General features: G+C 40.7%; 1 protein-coding gene across 1 annotated transcript in view; it reads left to right on the top strand.

Annotated features, from left to right (window-relative positions):
• The window catches only part of Cnga1 (cyclic nucleotide gated channel subunit alpha 1), a 38,626-nt gene that overhangs the window by 5,687 nt on the left and 9,980 nt on the right, over window positions 1–22,959 (top strand). The window contains exons 2-4 of the mRNA XM_060378724.1: window positions 20,174–20,294; window positions 21,062–21,163; window positions 22,532–22,594. Of these exons, the coding sequence (XP_060234707.1) occupies window positions 20,188–20,294; window positions 21,062–21,163; window positions 22,532–22,594 (272 nt within the window). The 5' untranslated portion in view covers window positions 20,174–20,187. The remainder of the gene's footprint in view (window positions 1–20,173; window positions 20,295–21,061; window positions 21,164–22,531; window positions 22,595–22,959) is intronic.

Below are 22,959 nucleotides of genomic sequence, written 5' to 3'. Positions count from 1 at the left end.
ATAACAACTGGATTAGCGATTTGGCAAACTCTGTGCTTTTGAGAGGCATAGAGACCAACAGTGTTGTGTCAGCTCTGTAGTAAGTTTTCAAGGGAATTACAGCTTGCTTATGATCCTGGGATGATGATGATGATTTTCTTAATAGTTCCCATGACACTTTTGACTTCTCAGAGTGATGATTCAGGGGGAAGATTAGAGGATTATTCTCATCCCGCTAGCCGTCTCATTTTGAGACAGGGTTTTACTGTCTAGCCACGCTGGCTTTTAACCCAGTCTCCTGCCCCAGCCTCCTGTGTGCTAGGAGCGTAGGTGTGAGACACTTCATCGGGCTTAGGGTTGCCTGTCTTTCCATCTCAGTCTCTGTGGACTACATCATCATATTATCAACCTGTTTTGTGTAACTTTTCAAGCCTTCAGTGTAGTTTTATGCTTTTTTCATTAACTTTCCAGAGACAGTCATTATAATAGTCAGGGAGGTGTCACCCTGTTTTACAGAAAGAAGGAGGAGCCCAGAGCTCAGGAAGATCTCAGCTTAGGCTTCAGAGCAGCTTTCTGAAGTCTGTGGTTAGAAACCGCATCCTTGATAAGCAGGTGACTGCTGTTTGAGGTAGTGGATTCCTCCCCGCTGCTCTGGCTCTACACGGTAACAACGCCTTGAGTACTGCCGCACAGTGAGAAACAAACTCAGGCCTGCAATTAAATACAGAGATCGTGCAAGATTGAAAACATGCCTGGTCGGTTGTTGGGTATTCATCCTGCCAGAACAAATTCATATCTCAGTGGAACCGCACGGTCTTTGGCCAGCAAATTTCCTTTGTATTAGCGAAAAGAACATTATTTTAAAGTGCTGGGCTGGAAGGATGGCTGAGAGGATTACTCTTCCAGAAGAACCAGGTTTGATTCCCAGCGCCTATGTAGTGGCTCATAACCATCTGCAACTCCAGTTCAAGGGAAGCCGATGCCCTCTTCTGGCCCTCACAGACACAAAATGCATCTGATGCGCTGACATACACGTAGGCAAAACACTCTTATTCATAAACATTGCTTAAAAAAACAAAAAGCAAAGGTGTTTGCCATTAAACAAAATCTTGTTTTGTTTTATGGGGAATAGAATATATGAAATACAACAAAAATATATTAGGATAAGATATGGACAGTCAAAGAGCAAGGAGAAATACCGAAGACTCATGACTTAACATTAACACTGGCTAACATTGAAGTGTTTATCCTTTCTGTGTGCATGTACATAACCTTAATAAATGCTATTGCTATAAATATTGCTTTTGATTCTGCTTTTTCTACCTAATTATGTTTCCTAAGTAAATGTATTCGTTTACTATGAAATTGGCATGTACTTGCATATAAAATTTAAGCAGGGCAAAACCATTTAATTCTAGGCTTTTCAGAGTTATATCTTACAGTTGTCTGTAACTATTCCACCCTTTTAATGAAAATAGATTTTTTTCCCTCATACAATGTATCCTGATTATAGTTTCCCCTCCCTCAGTTCTTCCTCACCTTGTTTCTCATTTAGGTTAATTTCCTGTCTTTCTCTTGTTGGAAAAGAGCAGGCTTCTAAAAGATAACAACAAAAGATAAGAAAATAAAATACAGAAAGATAAGCCAAAAATCATCACATCAAAGTTGAACAAGGCAAACAAACAGAAAGAAAAGTCCCCAAAAGAAAGCACAGGAGTCAGAGACCCTCTCATTCACACACTTGGGAGTCCCATTAAAACCTAAACCGAGAGCTGTAATGTCTCCGCAGAGGATTTGGTGCTGTGATCTGCGTCTTTTTTAATTTTACTTAATGCCTTGATGCAGTGGATGACTTCAAACTCCTGACACCTCTTTCCAGGTCCCGAGTGCTGGGATTACAGAAGTGAGTCACCTGTTTACAGTGCAAGGCAAGCACTTTATCAACTGAGATACTTTCCCCGCCTATAGTAACTGTTTAAGAAACATTTTGAACTGATGGAGAAGAGAACATCCTTACTCTTTTAAAGGTGCATATCTTAGAGGGATGGAGTGATGGCTCATCAGTTAAGACACTTGCTGCTCTTGCACAGGACCTGGGCTTGGTTCTCAGCACTCAGATCAGGTGGCTCACAGCTGTCTCCAACTCCAGTTCCAGAGAATCCAATGCCCATTTTTACCTCTGCAGGGCCTTCACTACATGCATGTGGTATACATACATATGTACATACTTACAAACACACACACATAATTAAATTTTAAGGTACACACTTTATTTTTAAATCCAAACACTACAAATAATGCATATATAGCAAAAGAACCCTCTATAGTAAAGCTTGGGACCATTCTTGCTGAAACCACCAATATACAGGAAGCTTCTATAGGGATCAGCCATCTTCCTATAATACTTCCATGAGATGGAACTGTGAGCTGCAAAATGTATAACCATCTTTGCTTGGAAATTGTGCGTTAGAGTTTACATATTATGCCAACTTTACAAAGCCTGACCTCCAAATTGTTTGCAACTTATCTAGAAGAAGTTTACTACTTGGGTGACATCAGATATACGTGACTTCTGAATATATCAATATATATTTGTATGTACATATGCACATATAGTTGTAATGATAATTAAGATTATATGTGCTGAATTGCTATAGAAGCAATCAACTGGCCAACAGACACTTCCTTTTGTGACTCACGGGGTTAGTAGGCTAGTAAAGAACACAAACAGCATAAGCAGGCGACTTCCGAAAGTTCCAATCAAAGCTCAGCTACAGCTTCAGGACCAGTGGGATAACGCCGCCTCACAATCGGCAGTCATTTATTACCTGTGTGCTCAGCATTCAATGACACAGACTCCAGCCAAGACAGTGGTCCAAGGGCGTGGCTATGTGCTTAACAGAAAAGCAATGGGAATGACTCACAAGCACGAGAGTGTGTTCAACCTTATTAACACGTACAAATCACAAGCCTCACTGCAAAAATGTCCACCTATCAGATGGAGAAAAACTTTAGAGAGAGACCCAGACACACACAGCCAGTTTGTAGCAGTGGCTGCATCTAGGGAGGAAGGCAAAAGAGAAGACCCCCTATGTCTCAGCCATAGACACCCACGCATCCACATGTGTGTACACACACAGGTAAAAAAATAAATCTTAAAAAAAGAAGATGACTAATTAGTAGCATTTTGTAGACCATCCCGGAGGAAACACGAGATTGGCCTTGAGTCAACACCTTACAAAGCTTTTGTCAAAGAGAGGTCGTAAAACATGTGTGACAGGCTGAAGGAGGTTAAATGAGAAAGTGGAAGTAGAGGCGACATTACAGTAGGACTTGGCAGTTTCCATGGGCCCGGTGAGTGCAGGCCCAGAGAGCGTGTGGACAAAGGAAGCGGGCACTTGCACTATCTAGAATGAGCGAATGAATCGCATGTGGTGCCCGGGACTAAGCAGTTGGTTAAGGCCGATACGGGGAAGTGTACGATGGTTTAAATTGATTGCCCCTGCTGACAGGGTCTAGAACCCCGTAGGAGGCGTGCATCTGGGTGAATACCCAAGTTATTTGAGATGGGAAGCTCTGCCTTAACTGTAGACGGCATTATGTTCTGAACTTTGGTCTTGGACTAAATAAAAAGGAAAAAGTGCCACTACTGCAGTTCTGCCTTGGGCTAACCAACAGGTTATCTAATTAGATTCACAGACAACTAAGTAGAGGCTAATTTAGGCCTGATAGTGGAAAATTTGCCACCTGGGGCTGTGGAAATCGTGGACCCTAGAGGGGAACCTGCTCTTACCACTTTTCCAAACCAGTGCAATTTCTTTTCTTTGGGTTTTTTTTGTTTGTTTGTTTGTTTGTTTTGTTTTGTTTTGTTTTGTTTTGTTTTCAAGACAAGGTTTCTCTGTGTAACAGCCCTTTCTGTCTATCCTGGAACTCACTTTGTAAACCAGGCTGGCCTTGAATTTACAGAGACCCGGCTGCCTCTGTCACCTGAGTGCTGGGACTAAAGGACTGTGCCACCAAGCCTGGCTTAAGCATAGTTTCTATCCGCATTCTAAGTAATTATACTTACTGCCCACAGGTAAGTGTAGCTTTCAACCTTCAGATGGACTATGGCAGTGATTCACAACCTGTGAGTCACTTTTGGGGTCACATTTCACCTATCCTGCATATTAGATATATATATTCTAATTCATATATATCATATCTTTGATTCCCAGCTTCCCTCTTGGAGCTCCACTTTTTTCATTAGACTTGTCTCTCAAACTTATTGATAGATTTGTCCCCTTGACTTCTACTTTTCTTTCATGCTTTCATTTTCTGGCATCTCGTTCTCAAAGCCTACAACTTGCTATCTTCCATTTAAGTATCATACAAACTCTTTATCTCATTTGCACGCTTGTCCTTACCCCAGCCACCTTATCTACTCCCAGTCTAGGTTGATGTGCAAGCCAGAATTTTCCCAACACTTGCCTTTCCTCTCTCTTTCTCATTAAAACCACCGAGTCACGTGAAACAAATGCCATGACATCACAGAACTGCCTGCTCTAGCACTGCATCATCTGGTGCCTACTGTTATCTTACACTCCTTCCATTGCTCCTGTTCTGTCCATCTCCTGTCACCTATGGAAGTGAAGCTCTTGTGTACCTTAGTCTCTCCATAAGTTATCATTACATTGTAAAATGGGCAGTGTCTCACTTAGAAACCCCCAACCCTCATCTTCTTTCAGAAAATTGGGTATTCAACATATCAGTGACTCTCTCTCTCTCTCCTCCTACTCCTCTTCCTCCTCCTTCTCCTCCTATACACTACTCTCCATCCTCTGTGTGCACCTGCTGTCGTTTTCTGAATACACATGGTTCTATTTTTTTAAATACATGTACCTGCTTTTTGTACTTCCTAAGGCTTATACCTAGAATGCTGTTTGGATCAATGTTCAGGATTTCATCCAAGAATGCTCTAGTTCTACCTCAAGTTCCCTGAGGAGGAGTCGGAGAAACTCTTCTTGGCTCCTATAATATCTCTGGGCTGAGCCGTTTCTGTATGGGCATAACGCTGTTGCTGCTCTGTGTTGCCTCCATCCATTTCCAAGTGTGCTCTCTGGAGATGAGTGCTGACTTCCACTGGTTGTGTTTCCATGGTCTCTGGGTAACCCTAGTACAGTATTCCAGCAGGAGCTCAGTGTGTGCAGCAAGAGGTAGGTGGTGAGTCAGGTTAATGAGCCCCCTGGATGTGCCTTTACTGTGGGCTGGCCTTGTGTTATCTGTGTGCTTCAAATTAAGCCACTGTTCCTGCATCATTCCCCATGTGATTGGTTTTTGTTCAATTTGACATGAATCCCGACATACCTGGGAAAGAGGAGATCTCAACCAAGGAATTGCTTCCATCCAATTGGCCTGGTCATGTCTGTGGGACATTTCCTTGATTGCTTATTGATGTGGGAGGGCCCAGCTCACTGTGGGCAGTTTCACCCCTGAGTTGGTGTCCCTGTGTGCTATAAGAAAGCAGGCTGAGCAAGTCAGGAAGAGCGAGCCAGTAAGCAGCACTTCTCCATGTACTGGTCCTGCCTTCATGTTCCTGACGGGAGTTCTAAGCATGACTTTCTGGGATAACAGGACTCTAACCTATAGCATGAAATAAACCCTTTTCTCACCAAGCTGCTTTTTTAAAAATAAGATTTTCAATGTTTTTATTCACTTTACACCTTTTTTAAAATTCTTTATTAATTACACTTTATTCACTTTGTATCCCCCCTGTGGTTCCCTCCCTTCTCCCCCCCCCCCGCACGCATGCCCCTCCCCAAGTCCACTGATAGGGGAGGTCTTCTTTTCCTTCCTTCTAATCCTAGTCAATTAGGTCTCATCAAGAGTGTCTGCATTGTCTTCTTCTGTGGCCTAGTAAGGCTGCTCCCCTGTAAGGGGGAGGTGATTAAAGAGCAGGCCAATCCGTTCATGTCAGAGACAGTCCCTGTTCCTATTACTATTGAACCAACTTGGACACTGAACTGCCATGGGCTACATCTGTGCAGGGGTCATTGCTCTCCTTGTGGAGTTCCTGTCCTCTCCAGATCTTACTGTTTCCCACTTCTTTCATAAGATCCCTGCACTCTGCCCAAAGGTTGCCCATAAGTCTCAGCATCTGCTTTGATAGTCTGCAGGGCAGAGTCTTTCAGAGGTCCTCTGTGTCAGGCTCCTGACTTGTTCCGTCTGTTCTCCTTCTTCTGATGTCCATCCTCTTTGCCTTTCTGGATAAGGATTGAGCATTTTAGCAAGAGTCGTCCCTCTTGATTAGTTTCTTTAGGTGTACAGATTGTAGTAGGTTTATCCTATATTATATGTCTACACGAGTGAGTATATACCGTGTGCATCTTTCTGCTTCGGGGATACCTCACTCAGAATGATCTTTTCCAATTCCCACCATTTACCTGCAAATTTCATGATTTCCTTGTTTTTTGTTTGTTTGTTTTTTATTTTCTGAGTAATATTCCATTGTGTAGATGTACCACAATTTCTATATCCATTCCTCTGTATGGGACATCTGGGTTGTTTCCAGGTTCTGGCTATTACAAATAAAGCTGCTACAAACATGGTTGAGCTAATGTCCTTATTGTGTACTTGAGCCTCTGTTGGGTATATGCCTAGGAGTGGTATAGCTGGATCTTGAGGAAGTGCTATTCCTAGTTGTCTGAGGAAGCGCCAGATTGATTTCATTTCCAGAGTGGTTGTACAAGTTTACATTCCCACCAGCAAAGGAGGAGGGTTCCCCTTTCTCTACAATCTCTCCAGCATGTGTTGTCACTTGAGTTTTTGATCTTAGCCATTCTCATGGGTGTAAGGTGAAATCTTAGGGTCATTTTGATTTGCATTTCCCTGATGACTAAAGACGTTGAACATTTCTTTCAGTGTTTCTCTGCTATTCAATATTCCTCTATTGAGAATTCTCTGTTTAGCTCTGTACCCCATTTTTTAATTGGATTACTTGATTTGGTGCTGTTTAACTTCGTGAGTTCTTTATATATTCTGGATATTAGTCCTCTGTCAGATATAGGGTTGGTGAAGATCCTTTCCCAATCTGTAGGCAGTGGTTTTGTTCTGATGACACTGTCCTTTGCTTTACAGAAGCTTTTCAGTTTCATGAGGTCCCATTTATTGATTGTTGCTCTTAGAGCCTGTGCTGTTGGAGTTCTGTTCAGGAAGTTGTCTCCTGCACTTTACACCCTTCTTGTAGCCTCATCTCTCCTCCTCTTTCAGTCTCATCCTCCCTCCACCTTCCTTTTTCCACATAAAAGGAGAACTCCCTTTCCCAATCAGTCCAGCTCATCAGGTTGCATCAGGACTGCCCTGTGGCCTGGCCTGGCAGTCCCTCCAGAGACAAGATCAAAAGGCTGGCAAGTGAGTCTGAGACAGGAGCCTGACAGAGTTGTCCTCTGAGAGGCACTACCCAGCAGCACCTCAAAACAGGCCTAGACTCACAGCCAAACACTGGGTGATGCATAGGGCATCTTGTCGAAAAGTGGGAGGAAAGAGAAAAGGGCCTGGAGGTGACAGGAGCTCCACAAGAAGACCAACAGGGACAACTAACCAGGGCTCAGAGGGGCTTGCGAGACTGAAGCATCAACCAAAGGCTGTGCCTAGAACTGGACCTAGGTGCCCTACAAAGATGTAGCAGATGGGCAGCTTAGGCTTCATGTGGATCCTCTAGTAAGGGAAATGGGGACCTATGGTCACTTGATCTTTTACAAAGAAGCCAAAACCATACAATGGAAAAAAGACAGCATCTTTAACAAATGGCGCTGGTCTAACTGGATGTCTATATGTAGAAAAATGCAAATAGAACCATACTTATCTCCTTCCAGAAAACTCAGATCCAAGTGAATCAAAGATCTCAATATAACACCAGATACACTAAATCTTTTAGAAGAGGAATTGGGAAAGAGCCTTGAACTCAATGGCACAGAACATGGCCTGAACAGAACACCAATAGCACAGGCTCTAAGTCAACCATTAATAAGTGGATGCTCTTGAAACAGAAAAGCTTCTGTGAGGCAAAGGACACTGTCATTAGAACAAAAGGACAGTCTACAGATTGGGAAAAGAATCTTCACCAGTCCTACAACCAAGTTGCTTTTATTCACGGTGTTTCATCAGAGGAATAGAAAGCAAACTAACACACTTTACTAATGATGTCTCATCCTCCACATCTCCAAGTCAGTGATATTACCGTGTTTCTGTACAAACCAGTGCACTAAGCTTTGTGGAGTTCCAGCCAGTCATTATGACTGGAATATTCCATTGGTAAAGGGACCAGTGTGGCTCAGGTTTAATGATCTCTTGGGAATGGTGTATGGAAGGGGAGTCTGAATGAACATACAAGGTTTACAACAATTTTATACCTGCAGGAAGAGAACTGATGATCGAGTTGAGACTCTGTAGCAACAATTAATTGTGCATATAATCTACTTTATCCTGTACGCAGCCACCAGATTGACCTTTCCAAAGTTCATGTGGGATAATGTCATTTTCTTCCTTAAAATCTTCAAAGATTCCTCCTTTCCATTAGAAGAAAAATGAACCTCTATCTTTTTGTTTGTTTGGTTGCTTTAAGACAGGGTTTCTCCATGTAGCCTTGGCTGTCCTAAACTTGCTTTGTAGACCAAGCTGGCCTCAAACCCACAGCAATCTGCCTTCCCCTGTGCTGGGATCAAAGCCATGTGCCAGCACACTTGGCTATGAGCCCCTATTTTATCAAAGTGCATTTACTTTCACAGGTTTGTCCTTCAGTACCTTAAAGGGTGTGGAAATTAAATCAGATTGATTTGTAGGATCCAGTTGGGCCATTTCCCTCTTACATCTATGCTTTTAGCTATGAGTGCCATTCCCACTTGAAAAATATTACTTACTTGTGCCCCTCATTTTCCATTTACTTTCACTGCTTCCTCTGTTGATCCCATAAACTGTAGATAGATGTGGGAGGTCTAAAACAGCTCCAGAAAAGTTCCTGTGTCCCTGCAGATTCCAGGCTTTAACCTCCTGCTGCATGCATGAGAGCTGTGCTCACTTGCCATTGATCACTGTTTGGGTACTGGGTCGCAGAGCTCCAACCTCAGACCTACAGAAGCCTTGGATCCCTGAGATCAGCCCCCAGGTACTGCTCCAAGGGGCAACCAATTATCTATAACTGAACTAACCAAACCACAGGGCTCCCAGGTCCTTCAAGAGGGCTGTGCCTAGAAAACAGTGTAAGAACAGCAGCAGCAGCAGCTCACTAAATTCAGAGCAAGAAACACAGCAGAGGGGAGCTGTCTCCAGGACTTCTCTGGCTGAAAGGAAAGTCCCCCTGACTAACAAAGACCACAGTTACCACTCAGTTCTATATGCCTGAGGTGAGCTGTGGCAATTCCTGAGAAACACCGGCCATTCAGTGACCATACCCAAAAAAGCTGAGGAGATTTCTTTCAGGAAAAATCATCTTCCTGACAAGGGGATTCTCCCCACCCCAGGATTCCAAGAAGCACCAGAAACTAACAGCCAACACCTATGATAGCCCAATGGGTAGAGGCCAGTGTAGAAGCTCAACCAACAAAAGACAGAGCAATGTGGCATTTCTAGAACCCAGTTATGCAAGGGCAAGCAGCTCTGGACACCCCAGCACCAATGAAATTCAAGAAGATGACCTAACATCTATGCATATGAAGAGGATAATAGAGGAAACAAATAAAATGCATAAAGAATTAGAGGAGGATAAAGACAAACAGATTATGGCTATCCATAAAGAAATAGGGGAAGATGCAGCCAAAGAGTTTGTAGCCTGTAGAGAGGAAATAATTAAGCCACTGAAAAAATAAAAGAAACAGAGGAATGTTCAAACAAACAGCTGAATAAATTAAAGGGAAAACAGAAAAATACAGTCAGACAGGTAAAGGAAATCAGCTCAAGATCTGAAGACAGAATTGGAAAAATCAAAGAAAACACAAATGGAGGAAATCATGGAGAGGAAGAACTTAGGGAATAAAACAAGAACTACAGAGGTAAGCATAACCAATAGACTATAAGAGATGGAAGAAAGAATCTCAGGTGTGGAAGAATTACAATGGCAGAAATTGATGTATCCATCAAAGAAAATGTTAAATCTAAAAATTCCTAACACAGACTATGCAAAAATCCAAGACAACATGAAAAGACAAAACCTAACACTAATAGGAGTAGAGGAAAAAGATTCCCTCCTCCAAGTCCCAGAAAATAGTTTTAACAAAATCATTAAAAAATTTTCCCCAACTTAGAGGAGAGGCCTATAAGAATACAAGAGGCCTACAGAACACCAATAAATTAGAAAAGAAAATTTAAAGAAAAGAAAAGAAAATCCTCCCACCACATAATAATCAAAACAGTAAGTATACAGAACAAAGAAAAAATACTAAAGGCTGCAAGGGAAAAAGGCCAAGTAACATATAATGGCAAACTCACCAGAATCACACCTGATTTCTAAACAAAGACTATGAAAGCCAGAAGGGCCTGGATGGATATCATGCAGGCCCTAAGAGAACATAGATGTCAGCCCAAGCTACTATACTCAGCAAAACTCTCAGTCCTCGTAGATGGAGAAAACAAGATATTCAATGACAAAAACAAATTTAAGCAATACCTACCCACAAGTCCAGCGTTATAGAAGATACTAGAAGAAAAAATACAACCCAGGAAAGCTAACTACATTCACACAGGAAATAACCTCACTACAGCAACACTAAAAGTAGCCAAGCACACAAACACACTACCACAATCAACAGCAAAATCAAAGGTTCTAACAGCCACTGGTCATTAATCTCCCTCAACATCAATGGACTCAACTCTCCAATAAAAAGACACAGATTAACAGAATGGATACGTAAACAAAACCCAGCAATCTGTTGCATACAAGAAACACACCTAAGACACAAAGATAGATATTACCTGAGGGTAAAGGGTTGGAAGACGACTTTCCAAGCAAACGGACCCAAGAAGCAAGCAGGAGTAGCCATTCTAATATCTGATAAAATAGACTTTCAACCAAAATTAATAAAAGGAGATGGGGAAGGACAATTCATACATATCAAGGGAAAATTCCACCAGGAAGACATCACAATCCTGAACATCTATGCCCCAAATACAAAGGCACCAACATTTGTAAAAGAAACATTGCTAAAACTTAACCCACACATAGATCCCCACACATTAATAGTTGGAAACTTCAACACCCCACTCTCAACAAAGGACAGGTCAACAAAATAGAAATTAAATGAAGAAACAATGACTCTGACAGAGGTCATGAATCAAATGGACCTAACAGACATCTGCAGAACTTTTCACCCAAACACAAAAGAATTTACCTTCTTCTTAGCACCTCATGGAACCTTCTCCAAAACAGACCATATAGTTGGTCACAAAGCAAGCCTCAACAGATACAAGAAGATTGAAATAATCCTTTGTATCCTATCTGACCACCATGGACTAAAGCTGGATCTCAACAACAACAGAAATAGCAAAAAGCCTACAGACAAATGGAAACTGAACAACTTGCTACTCAATGACAGCTGGGTCAGGGGAGAAATAAAAGAAATCAAAGACTTCCTAGAATTCAATGGACATGAAGGCACAACATACCCAAACTTATGGGACACAATGAAAGCAGTGCTAAGAGGAAAGTTCATAGCACTAAGTGCCTTCAAGAAGAAATTTGAAACATCTCACACAAGCAAGTTAAAGGCTCACCTGAAAGCCCAAGGAAAAAAAGAGAAGAAGCAGATATACCCAAGAGGAGTAGACGGCTGGAAATAATCAAACTCAGAGGTGAAATCAATAAATTAGAAACAAAACAATTGAAAGAATCAATGAAACCAAGGCCTGGTTCTTTGAGAGAATCAACAAGATAGACAAACCCTTAACCAAACTAACTAAAAGGCAGAGAGACACCATCCAAATCAACAAAATCAGAAGGAAAAGGAGGATCTAACAACAGACACTGAGGAAATCCAAACAGTCATTAGGTCTTACTTCAAAAGCATATATGCCACAAAATTTGGATATCTAAATGAAATGAACAATTTTCTTGATCAATTCCACTTACCAAAGCTGAATCAAGACCAGGTAAATCAATTAAATAGTCCTATATCCCCTAAGGAAATAGAAGCTGTCATCAAAAGTCTCCCATCCAAAAACAAACAAACAAACAAACAAACAAACAAAAAACCCAAAAAACCAGGGCCAGATGGTTTCAACACAGAATTCTACCAGACCTTCAGAGAAGAGCTAACTCCAATTCTCTTCAAACTATTCAACAAAATAGAAACAGAAGGAACATTACCAAACTCATTCTATGAAGTCACAGTCACCTTGATACATACACCTCACAAAGACCCAACAAAGAAAGAGAATTTCAGGCCAATCTCTCTCAAGAAGATTGCTGAAAAATACTCAATAAAATACTAACAAATCAAATCCAAGAACACATCAAAGATATCATCCACTATGACCAAATAGGCCTTATCCCAGGTATGCAGGGGTGGTTCAATATGCGAAAACCCATCAATGCAATCCACCATATAAACGAACTGAAAGAAAAAGACCATGTGATAATCTAAGATGCTGAAAAAGCATTTGATAAAATCCAACATTCATTTATGTTTAAAGTCCTGGAGAGATCAAAAGGATACAAGGCACTTACCTAACCATAGTAAAGGCAATATACAGCAAGCCTTATAAACAACATCAAACTAAATGGAGAGAAACTTAAATCAATCCCACTGAAGTCAGAGACAAGGCAAGGCTGCACACTCTCTCCATACCTCTTTAATATAGTACTTGAAGTCCTTGCTAGAGCAATAAGACAATTAAAGGAGATCAAGGGGATTCAGTTCAGAAAGGAAGAAACCAAAGTATCGCTATTTGCAGATGATATGATAGTATACATGAATGACCCCAAAAATTCTACCAGGAAACTCCTACAGTTGAGAACACCTTCAGTCAAGTGGCTGGATACAAAATTAACTAAAAAAAAATATCTCCTCTATACCAAAGACAAAAGGACTGAGAAAGAAATTAGGGAAACAACACCCTTCACAATAGCCACAAAGGACATAAAGTACCTTGGTGTAACTTTAACCAAGCAAGTCAGACTTGTATGAAAAAAAAAAAAAAACAACTTTCAGTCTCTGAAGAAAGAAATAGAAGAAGATCTCATAAGATGGAAAGATCTCCCATGCTCATGACTTGGCAAGATTAACACAGTAAAAATGGCCATCTTACCAAAAGCAATCTACAGATTCAATGCAATTCCCATCAAATTACCAACACAGCTCTTTACAGACCTTGAAAGAAAAATTCTCAACTTCATATGGAATAACAAGAAACTGAGAATTGCTAAAACAGTCCTCTGCAATAAAAAAATCTTCTGGAGGTATCTCCATCCCTGATCTCAAGCTGTACTATAGAGCAACTGTTATAAAAACTGCATGGCACTGGCATAGAAACCGACTGGTGGATCAATGGAATCAAATAGAAGACCCAGAAATAAACCCACATACTTATGGACAACTGATTTTTGACAAAGATGGCAAAACCATACAATGGGAAAAAAGATAGCATCTTCAACAAATGGTGCTGGTTTAACTGGATGTCTACATGTAGAAAAATGCAAATAGATCCATACTTATCACCCTGCAGAAAACTAAAGTCCAAGTGGATCAAAAACATCAACATAAAACCAGACACACTATACTTAGAAGAGAAAGTGGGGAAGAGCCTGAGCTCATCGGCACAGGGGACAATTTCCTGAACAGAACACCAACAGCACAGGCTCTAAGAGCAACAATCAATAAATGGGACCTCATGAAACTGAAAAGCTTATGCAAAGCAAAGGACACTGTCATCAGAACAAAACGACAGCCTACAGATTGGGAAGGTTCTTCACCAACCCTATGTCTGACAGAGGGCTAATATCCAGACTATATAAAGAACTTATGAAGTTAAACAGCACCAAATCAAACAATCCAATTTAAAAAATGGGGTACAGAGCTAAACAGAGAACTTTCAATAGAGGAATATTGAATGGCAGAGAAACGCTTAAAGAAATGTTCAACGTCCTTAGTCATCAGGGAGATGCAAATCAAAACGACCCTGAGATTTCAGCTTACACTCATCAGAATGGCAAAGATCAAAAACTCAACTGACAATACATGCTGGATAGGATGTGGAGAAAGGGAAACCCTCCTCCATTGCTGATGGGAATGTAACCTTGTACAACCACTTTGGAAATCAATCTGGCACTTTCTCAGACAACTAGGCATAGTGCTTCTCAAGATCCAGCCATACCACTCCTAGGTATATATCCAAAATAGTCTCTAGTATCCATCAAGGACATTTGCTCAACCATGTTCCTAGCAGCCTTATTTGTAATAGCCAGAATCTGGAAACAACCCAGATGTCCCTCAGGTGAGGAATTGATACAGAAATTGTGGTACGTTTACACAATGGAATACTACTCAGCAATTAAAAACAAGGAAATCATGAAATTTTCAGGCAAATAGTGGGATCTAGAAACGATCATCCTGAGTGAGGTATCCCAGAAGCAGAAAAATGCACATGGTATGTATTTACTTATAAGTGGATATTAGACATACAATATAGGATAACCATACTAAAATCTGCACACCTAAGGAAGCTAATCAAGAAGGTGGATCCTTGGTAAGATGCTCACTCTTCATTCAGAAAGGCAAACAAGACGGACATTGGAAGAGGGAGAAAACAGGAAACAAGATAGGAGCCTATCACAGAGGGCCTCTGAAAGACACTACCCACCAGGGTATCAAAACATATGCTGACTCTCATAGGCAAACTTTGGGCAGAGTGCAGGGAATCTTATGAAAGAAGGAAGAGATAGAAAGACCTGGAGGGAACAGGAGCTCCACAAGGAGAGCACAGAATGAAAAAAATCTGGGCACAGGGGCCTTCTTTGAGACTGATACTCCAAACAAGGACCATTCATGGAGATAACCTAGAACCGCTGCACAGAGATGGCCCATGGCAGCTCAGTATCCAAGAGGGTCCCTCAATAATGGGAACAGGGACCATCTCTGACTTGAACTCATGGGCTGGCTCTTTGATCATCTCCACTTGATGGGGGAGCAGCCTTACCAGTCCACAGAGAAAGACAATGAAGCCAGTCTTGATACCTGATAGACTAGGGTCAGATGGAAGGAGAAGAGGACCTTCCCTATCATCAGACTGTGGCAGGGGCATAGGAGAAGAATAGGGAGGAAGGGTGGGATTGGGAGGGAATGGGGAATGGGGCTATAGCTGGGATACAAAGTGAATAAACTGTAATTAATAAAAATATAAAAGGGGGAGTTAATATGACCGGGAGAGGACAGGAGCTCCACAACGACAAAATTTATCAGGGCACAGGGGTCCTCTATGAGACTGTTTCGCCATCCAAGGACCATATATGGTTATAACCTAGAACCGCTGCTCGGATGTAGCCCATGGTAGCTCAGTAACCAAGTCAGTTTCCCTAATAAGGGGAACAGGAAGTATTTCTGACATGAACTCAATGACTGGCTCCTTTGCCAAGCTCCCCCCCCCGCCCAGGAGGAACAGTCTTGCTAGGGCACAGAGGAAGACATGGCAGCCAGTCCTGAAGATACCTGATAAGCTAGGGTCAGATGGAAGGGGAGGAGGACTTCCCCAATCAGTGGACTTGGAAAAGGGCAGGAAGGAGATGAGGGAGGGAGGGTAGGATTGGAAGAGAATGAGGGAGGGGGCTACAGCTGGGATACAAAGTAAATAATCTGTGATTAATATAGAAAAATAAAAGTTAATAAAAGAAAAAAAGAAAAAATTAAAAAAAGAAATTCAACAAAACAAAACAAAAAACAACTTGACATTGATTAGAGGAAATGTGTGTTTGTAAATTTTTTGGCATATAGGTACAAACTTTAGTTTTTACATTGACCTTTTAATCCTGAAAACTTGACACATTTATTTATTTATTTGTTCTATCTTTGGCATTTGTTTTGTCTTCTCTGTACTGTGTCATTTGCAAATAGATGTTTTATTTCTTCTTTTATAACTAGAATGTCTTTTCTTTCTTATTCCCCTTATTACAAGTTCTAGAACCTCTAAAATGATAGAAAGTAATGCTAGAATACTGTTACTTTGCTTTTGATATTGGGGGAAATGTTCAGTCATCATGCTCTTCATCAGATGTGCTTTTGGCCCTTTTCCATTCTGCACAATTCTAGCTACTGTCCGAGGCTACCATTGTCATGTTGAGCTATCTTATTTTTGCTTTAAAAATTATTAGTAGTATACTAATTGTATATGTTTCATTATGATATTTTTATACCTGTGTACACATGTATTTTGATCAGAGTCACCTGCATGTACATCCCCTTTATACCTAATTTGTTCAGAGATTTTTATCAATGATGTTGAATTTATTAAAATGTCTTCTGTGCATCTATGATGCATCTGTTCATCAGTGCTTCTGTGCATCTGTGATCTAAGATGATCTCATGGCTTTTGTCATTCATACTATTGTGATATACATGTTATTGGTTTGAGGATACGAACCACCTCTGCTGTCCTGGAGAAAATCCCCACTTGGCTGGTCATGGTGAACAAACTTCCTGATGTGCTCTGCATCCTGTATGCTGTTATTTTGTTTAGGAATTCTGAGTGCCTGTTCATCAATGGCACTGGTCCATCATGTTCTTTATGTTGAATTCTTATCTGATTTGGGTATCAAGGTAATGCTAGCCTTCTAGAAAGTGTTTGAAAGAATTTCTGCCTCTTCCGTTTTTGAATAACTTAAAGAGACCTGACATTACCTCTTCCTTAAATGACTGATCTAATTCATTTGGTCTAGGCTTTCCTTTGATGGGTTCTTTTTATTATTGGTTATATATCAGTACTTGATATTAATATGGTTAGGTTTTCTATTTCTTCATGACTCAAATGTGATAAAATGTGTGTATCTATGGATTTTCTGTCACTTATAGACTATCAAATTTTTAACTATGTATTTTCTGAGATAATCTGTTAGATCTTTTGCATTTCTGTGGTATCAGTTGTAATGTTTCCTTTTCATCTTTGACTTTATTTATTAGAGGTTCTCCTTTTTGCTTGTCAATTTTCCTTCTTTTTTTTCCAGAGAATAAGCTCTTTTGTTGTCTTCGGTAACTTTCAGTCTCTATTTCATTTATTTTGGCTTTGGCCTTTATTATTTCTTTCCTTTTATTAATTTTGGATTTGTCTTGTACTTGCCTGTCTAGTTCCTGTGGAGCACTGGTTCTCAACCTTCCTAATGCTGCAACATTTTAGTAAAGTTCCTTATGTTGTCATGACCCCAGCCATAAAATTATTTTTGTTGCTGCTTTATTAACTGTAATTTCAATACTGTTATGAACAGTAATGCAAATATCTGTGTTTTCCAATCTTAAACGACCCCTGCCAAAAGGTTGTTCTTACCACCAAAGGGGGTCATGACCCACAGCTTGAGAAGCACTACTCTAACTGTAGTGAGCACTTGTTCACTGAAGGACTTCCAGTTTCTGTAATGTTCACCATCTGCATAAGCTTTCCCTTCCTGTATCTCACAGAATTCGATGTGCTATGTCTGGAATTTTATTTGTTTCAAGAAAAATGAAAAATTCCTACTAAGTATCTTAGCTATTGGTTGTGCAAAAGTAAGTTATTTGTTTTCTATATATTTATATAGCGTCTAAAGTTTTCTGGTTTCTACTTTTAGTGCACTGCAGTCCAATAAACCTCTTAATATAGTTTGTTACAATTTGTTTTGTGGTCTGTCTTGGAGAATGTTTCATATATGGATGGAGAAAATGTTTACTTAGCAACTATTGGACAGAAAGTTCCATAGAAGTCTAGCTCGTCTTTTTGGTCTGGGGCATGATTTCTCTATTTGTTTATTTTTGCAATGCTTTTTACTTTATTTTTCATATTGCAACTTTATAGAATCTTCTCATTTTTAATTCATGTTATGCGTATGATGAGTGTGGGCCTGTATGTATATCTTTACCCCTTGAACATACATGGCACCTACAGAGGTTAAATTGGGCATTAGCTCTTTTTCTTTCCAATTCTTTTATTCTTTTTTATTTTTAATTATACTTTATTTACTTTGTATCCCCTTTCTAGTTCCCTCTCTTCTCCCCTCCCAATTCCTCCCTTCTTCTCCCTTCTCCATGCATGCCCCTCCCCTAGTTCACTGGTAGGGGAGGGTTTCTTTTCCTTCCTTCTGATCCTAGTCTGTTAGGTCTCATCAGGAGTGGCTGCATTGTCTTCCTCTGTGGCCTGATAAGGCTGCTCCCCCTCAGGGGGAGGTGATCAAAGAGCAGGCCAATCAGTTCATGTCAGAGACAGTCCCTGTTCCCATTACTATGCAAACCACTTGGACACTGAACTGGCATGGGTTACATCTGTGCAAGGGTTCTAGGTTATCTCCATGAATAGTCCTTGGTTGGAGTATGAGTCTCAGGAAAGACCCCTGTGTTCAAATTTTCTGGTTTTGTTGCTCTCCTTGTGGACCTCCTGTCCTCTCCAGATCTTACTGTTTCCCACTTCTTTCATAAGATTCCCTGCACTCTGCCCAAAGTTTGGCCATAAGTCTCAACATCTGCTTTGATAGTCTGCAGGGCAAAGCCATGCCCCTCCCCAAGTCCACTGATAGGGGAGGTCTTCTTTTCCTTCCTTCTGATCCTAGTCAATTAAGTCTCATCAGAAATGGCTGCATTGTCTTCTTCTGTGGCCTGGTAAGGCTGCTCCCCTGTCAAGGGGAGGTGATTAAAGAGCAGGCCAAATAGTTCATGTCAGAGTCAGTCCCCGTTCCTATTACTATGGAACCCACTTGGATACTGAACTGCCATGGGCTACATCTGTGCAGGGGTCATTGTTCTCCTTGTGGAGTTCCTGTCCTCACCAGATCTTACTGTTTCCCACTTCTTTCATAAGATCCCTGCACTCTGCCCAAAGGTTGGCCATAAGTCTCAGCATCTGCTTTGATAGTCTGCAGGGCAGAGCCTTTCAGAGGCCCTCTGTGGGAGGCTCCTAACTTGTTTCCTATAGGAATGTGTCACCTAAACTGTAAGCCAGAGCCCAGGGGACCACTTATATTGGAGGCAGATCTAAGAGCCTCATTCTTGCATTAACCGCCACCCTCACATATGCCCCACCCCCGCCCTTGCTTCACAGAGTAAACCTAATACCCTGTTTTTAGGATCCAGAGAATAGAAAACACAGTGGCCCCCTTGCCTGTTCTTGCTGGCTGTCATAGCAAGGCAGAAAAAAAATAAATGTTTTTAGTGACAGTTCTGCCTTTCAAGTATCATAGATGCTTATATGACTGTTTAATCTGCCATGACACGGAGAATCTGAACTGCACAGGAATCAGGGAAATGCAGGTATTTTTAGTTCAATCTGTCTTTGTGGAGCACAAATACACACCATACAGTGAGAGGACTGAGTGTCATGTCACGGGCCACTCACCATAGTTAACAACCGAACAAACATTTCAAACATCATTGTAAACTCACCACATTTTTATAACCTCTGATGAAACATTATGTGAGTACAGCTTTTTAAATATAAGAACAAGATCTGGAGCTGGGACTAGAACTCAGTGGTAGGGAACATGCCCAACATGTTGAAAATAGGTTCTGTTCTCACCATCAAAGTTACAACAATGACACGCCCCCACCACAGAAAACAAAACAGGATTTGTTTAGTGAGTGACTGTTTCTTGAATATCTATTACCTGCCCAGCACTCTGCCATTGTGACAAAGGTCTCCACGAAGGTTATAGCTAGCTTTGAAGATAGAATGCATAGTGATTTCGCATGTGAGAGAGTTATTCAAATGTGTGCCCATTGCTGAGGCAGAGAAGGGAGGATGTAATTAACATTCTTAAGGGTTGAGGAGCCCTTGGGTTGGACAGATGGGTAGCAACCAGCTGGTAGTTTCAATTTCATAGGTGCATGTGCTGAAAACCTCAGAGGTATGGTTTCAGCACATTTCAGTTGAAGAACTGCAGCTGAAACACTGTCTCCTCCTCAGTGGAGCTCTGCTGTCACAGCATAGTCCCTGTAGGGTGAAATGTGATTACACAATGTAAACACAAAACTTCTCATTAATAAGATTTATTTCTTCTCAGATACTAAACTAACCATGAAGACAAGCATTGTCAATACGTGGCACTCTTTTGTAAATACTCCCAATGTGGTTGTACCAGCTATTGAAAAGGAAATCCGACGGATGGAAAATGGAGCGTGCAGGTGAATCTATGCAAATTCTCATGCATTTTTTTTTTTAACACAAGCACCATTTTTTTTTGGTTGGATTTTAATTTGGCTTCATAATTTGTAGCTATAAAATTGTAACCTATTTAATTTAGTGAACTTACTTATACTTTGGAACAGTATAATTTACCCATTACACAAAGGATATTTTGTTATCATTTATGTATTTTCATCCTATTATGTATTATATATGTAAAAGTATTATGACAAATACTTTTTTACTCATAAATAGAATCCTTATCCATGGGAAATATAAAATCTAAATAGATGATATTGCTGTACATACATGTGAAAATATTGAATATTTTCTATATAGTTATGTTGGTTATAAAATCTAATAATATAATTTAATAGTGTAATTTAAAACAGTTACCCATAAATGAATAGAGAGAGTGAGAGTGATGGAATTTTCTTTTAATGGGGGGAAAGTATCAGGAAGTGACAGTTCAGTCACATGTATAAAATGACCCAAAGGTAGATCCTGCACTTTCTATTGGACAAACGTTGACATTGGCCAGTGCATCCAACAGCAGTGATATGGGAGGTCTAATCAGGGTATCTTACCTTCACTAGCACACACACTCCGTAGAATGCTGCACTCCTACCCCACCTAATTAAACATGTGCTGTGGGTTAGTCTGAGAAGGGGTGGGAAGTGGTGGGCCTCACCTTGATGAGAGTCGTGATACCCTGAGCTGGTTAAAACAGGAATCCTGCTCACTTCTGCTCCCCTTTGAATGGCAGCTCCTTTTCTGATGAAGACAATGCCTCTCCGTCTGAAGAGTCAGAGAACGAGGACTCTTTCTTTAGAAACAAGTCACACAGAATGCCAGGACCATCGCAGAGGTGAGAGGGGCATCTATCTTCTATCTATCTTCTAAACTACTACTTTAATGAAAATCCTTCTATTCCGTCTACAGAGTGGGCTTGCCATTGAGATTAGTTCTAATGCAAGAACTAATGCATACCTTGCTGTTTCTGTTCCTTACCTTCTTCCTTTCTTGGAAGACTGCTGATGTCTAATTACTCACAGCCATAGGTTCCCAGTCATAAATATGCCCCATCATGCTCCTTGAGACTAATGTTTGTTTCTCATAAACCTTGTGCCCCAATAACTCTCTTGACCTGAACCCGTAGGAACAAGAGTCCCAAACAGCAAAATGTTGAGCAGCATGATTGGAGAGGGAAATAAAGATGAAAAATAAAAAAGACAAAAGCAGTAACTAGGATCAGGAGGTCTTGCAAAAGCCAATGACTATGCCATGCAAGTTTATTAAGAAGTACAGTATTGTATATACTATTTCTAGGAGGGAAATGGCCAAGGTCAGCAGAGAGCAGACAAGTGGCAAAGAGAGCACAGGATACCTCAGAGAGAGTGACATAGGACCCAAAACCACAGCCCAGGGGGAAAAGTCCTCAGAAAGCACACCCTTGACTCCTTCGAGGACCTGGCTCCAGTCTTAGCCTGGCCTTGCCAAATCTGCACCTGGACAAGGACATAGAACTAAAGTTCTCTCTGTCCTTTCATCAGAACCTCTGAGAAAGTCCTGGGTGTGTTTGGCTGCCCACACTCCCTTGATTTCCTGCTTCTTTTAAATGCATCCTTTGGGATAACTCCATATGAGAGGGTGGGCTATCATTCTCTAAACTGCTATATCCAGTAGAGCCTACTCCCAGGAACTACAGTGTGGGATTAGAAAAGGAAAGGTTAGCATTTATGGGGGAAAAAGAAAGCAGTCATGTTCAAATAGAGATCCTCGAAGCCACTGAAGGATTAAGGAATGAGGCACGGTATGGATCACGGGTTCTGATCTTATGCACCGTATCTTGTTTTTTATTATCATTTTCCCTTTTTTTAAAATTCCTTTATATTGGTTAACTATAGCTTTCCACTTGTTCCTTTAAAAATCTGTTTCCTTTCTTTTTCTGTCTTTGCTGGCTATCTGGGGTCTTTCAATGGAAGTCAGCGTCAACCATCTTGGTTCATTCAAGGCCAAAGATATTGCTAATTTTTGGTATGAACCTTGACAAATAGGCATTTAGTAACTACTTTGCATCAATAAACTGTTTTCTGGCAAGCCGTGCTTCATAGAAGTTCTGTATTTTTTAAATAGTCACGTGGATAATATTATGTAGTGAGTAGAAAACTGTGAAGATAGTTGTTTTTTAAGGCAGTTCGCATTGTGATCCCACTATATAATTTTTCTCTTCCAGGGAGCAGTACTTGCCAGGTACTATGGCTCTTTTCAATGTTAACAACAGCAGCAACAAAGAGCAGTAAGTACATCTACAGAAGAAAATTAAAACAAGTAAAAAACCAGCAGCATCTAAATTAGAGATATAGCTAATAATTAGCACATGAACTCATTTAATAAAAACAACATTCTATTATTTTGTTGTTTGCTAATTTATATCTGGAAAATACATCTGCCCCGATTAAAAGCAACATGCATGTATTTTATTCTTTCGCTTAATACATGTTTTTTAAAAAATGTCTTTGTTATATATGCAATTGCCCTTCCTTAGGGCAGACTGGACAATCAAAGTTATGAAACACTGAAAAATGGACCTTGGGCCACAATCTTCAGGAGGCAGCCTCTGACATAGCGGTCTCTGTGCAGATATTTATTGGATGTGCCCTT

The sequence above is a fragment of the Meriones unguiculatus genome, chromosome 3 (genome assembly GCF_030254825.1).
Source record: "Meriones unguiculatus strain TT.TT164.6M chromosome 3, Bangor_MerUng_6.1, whole genome shotgun sequence".
NCBI classification, from domain to species: Eukaryota; Metazoa; Chordata; class Mammalia; order Rodentia; family Muridae; genus Meriones; species Meriones unguiculatus.
The sequence above is the reverse complement of the archived record's forward strand: the minus strand, read 5'-3'. Positions and strand labels throughout refer to the sequence as shown.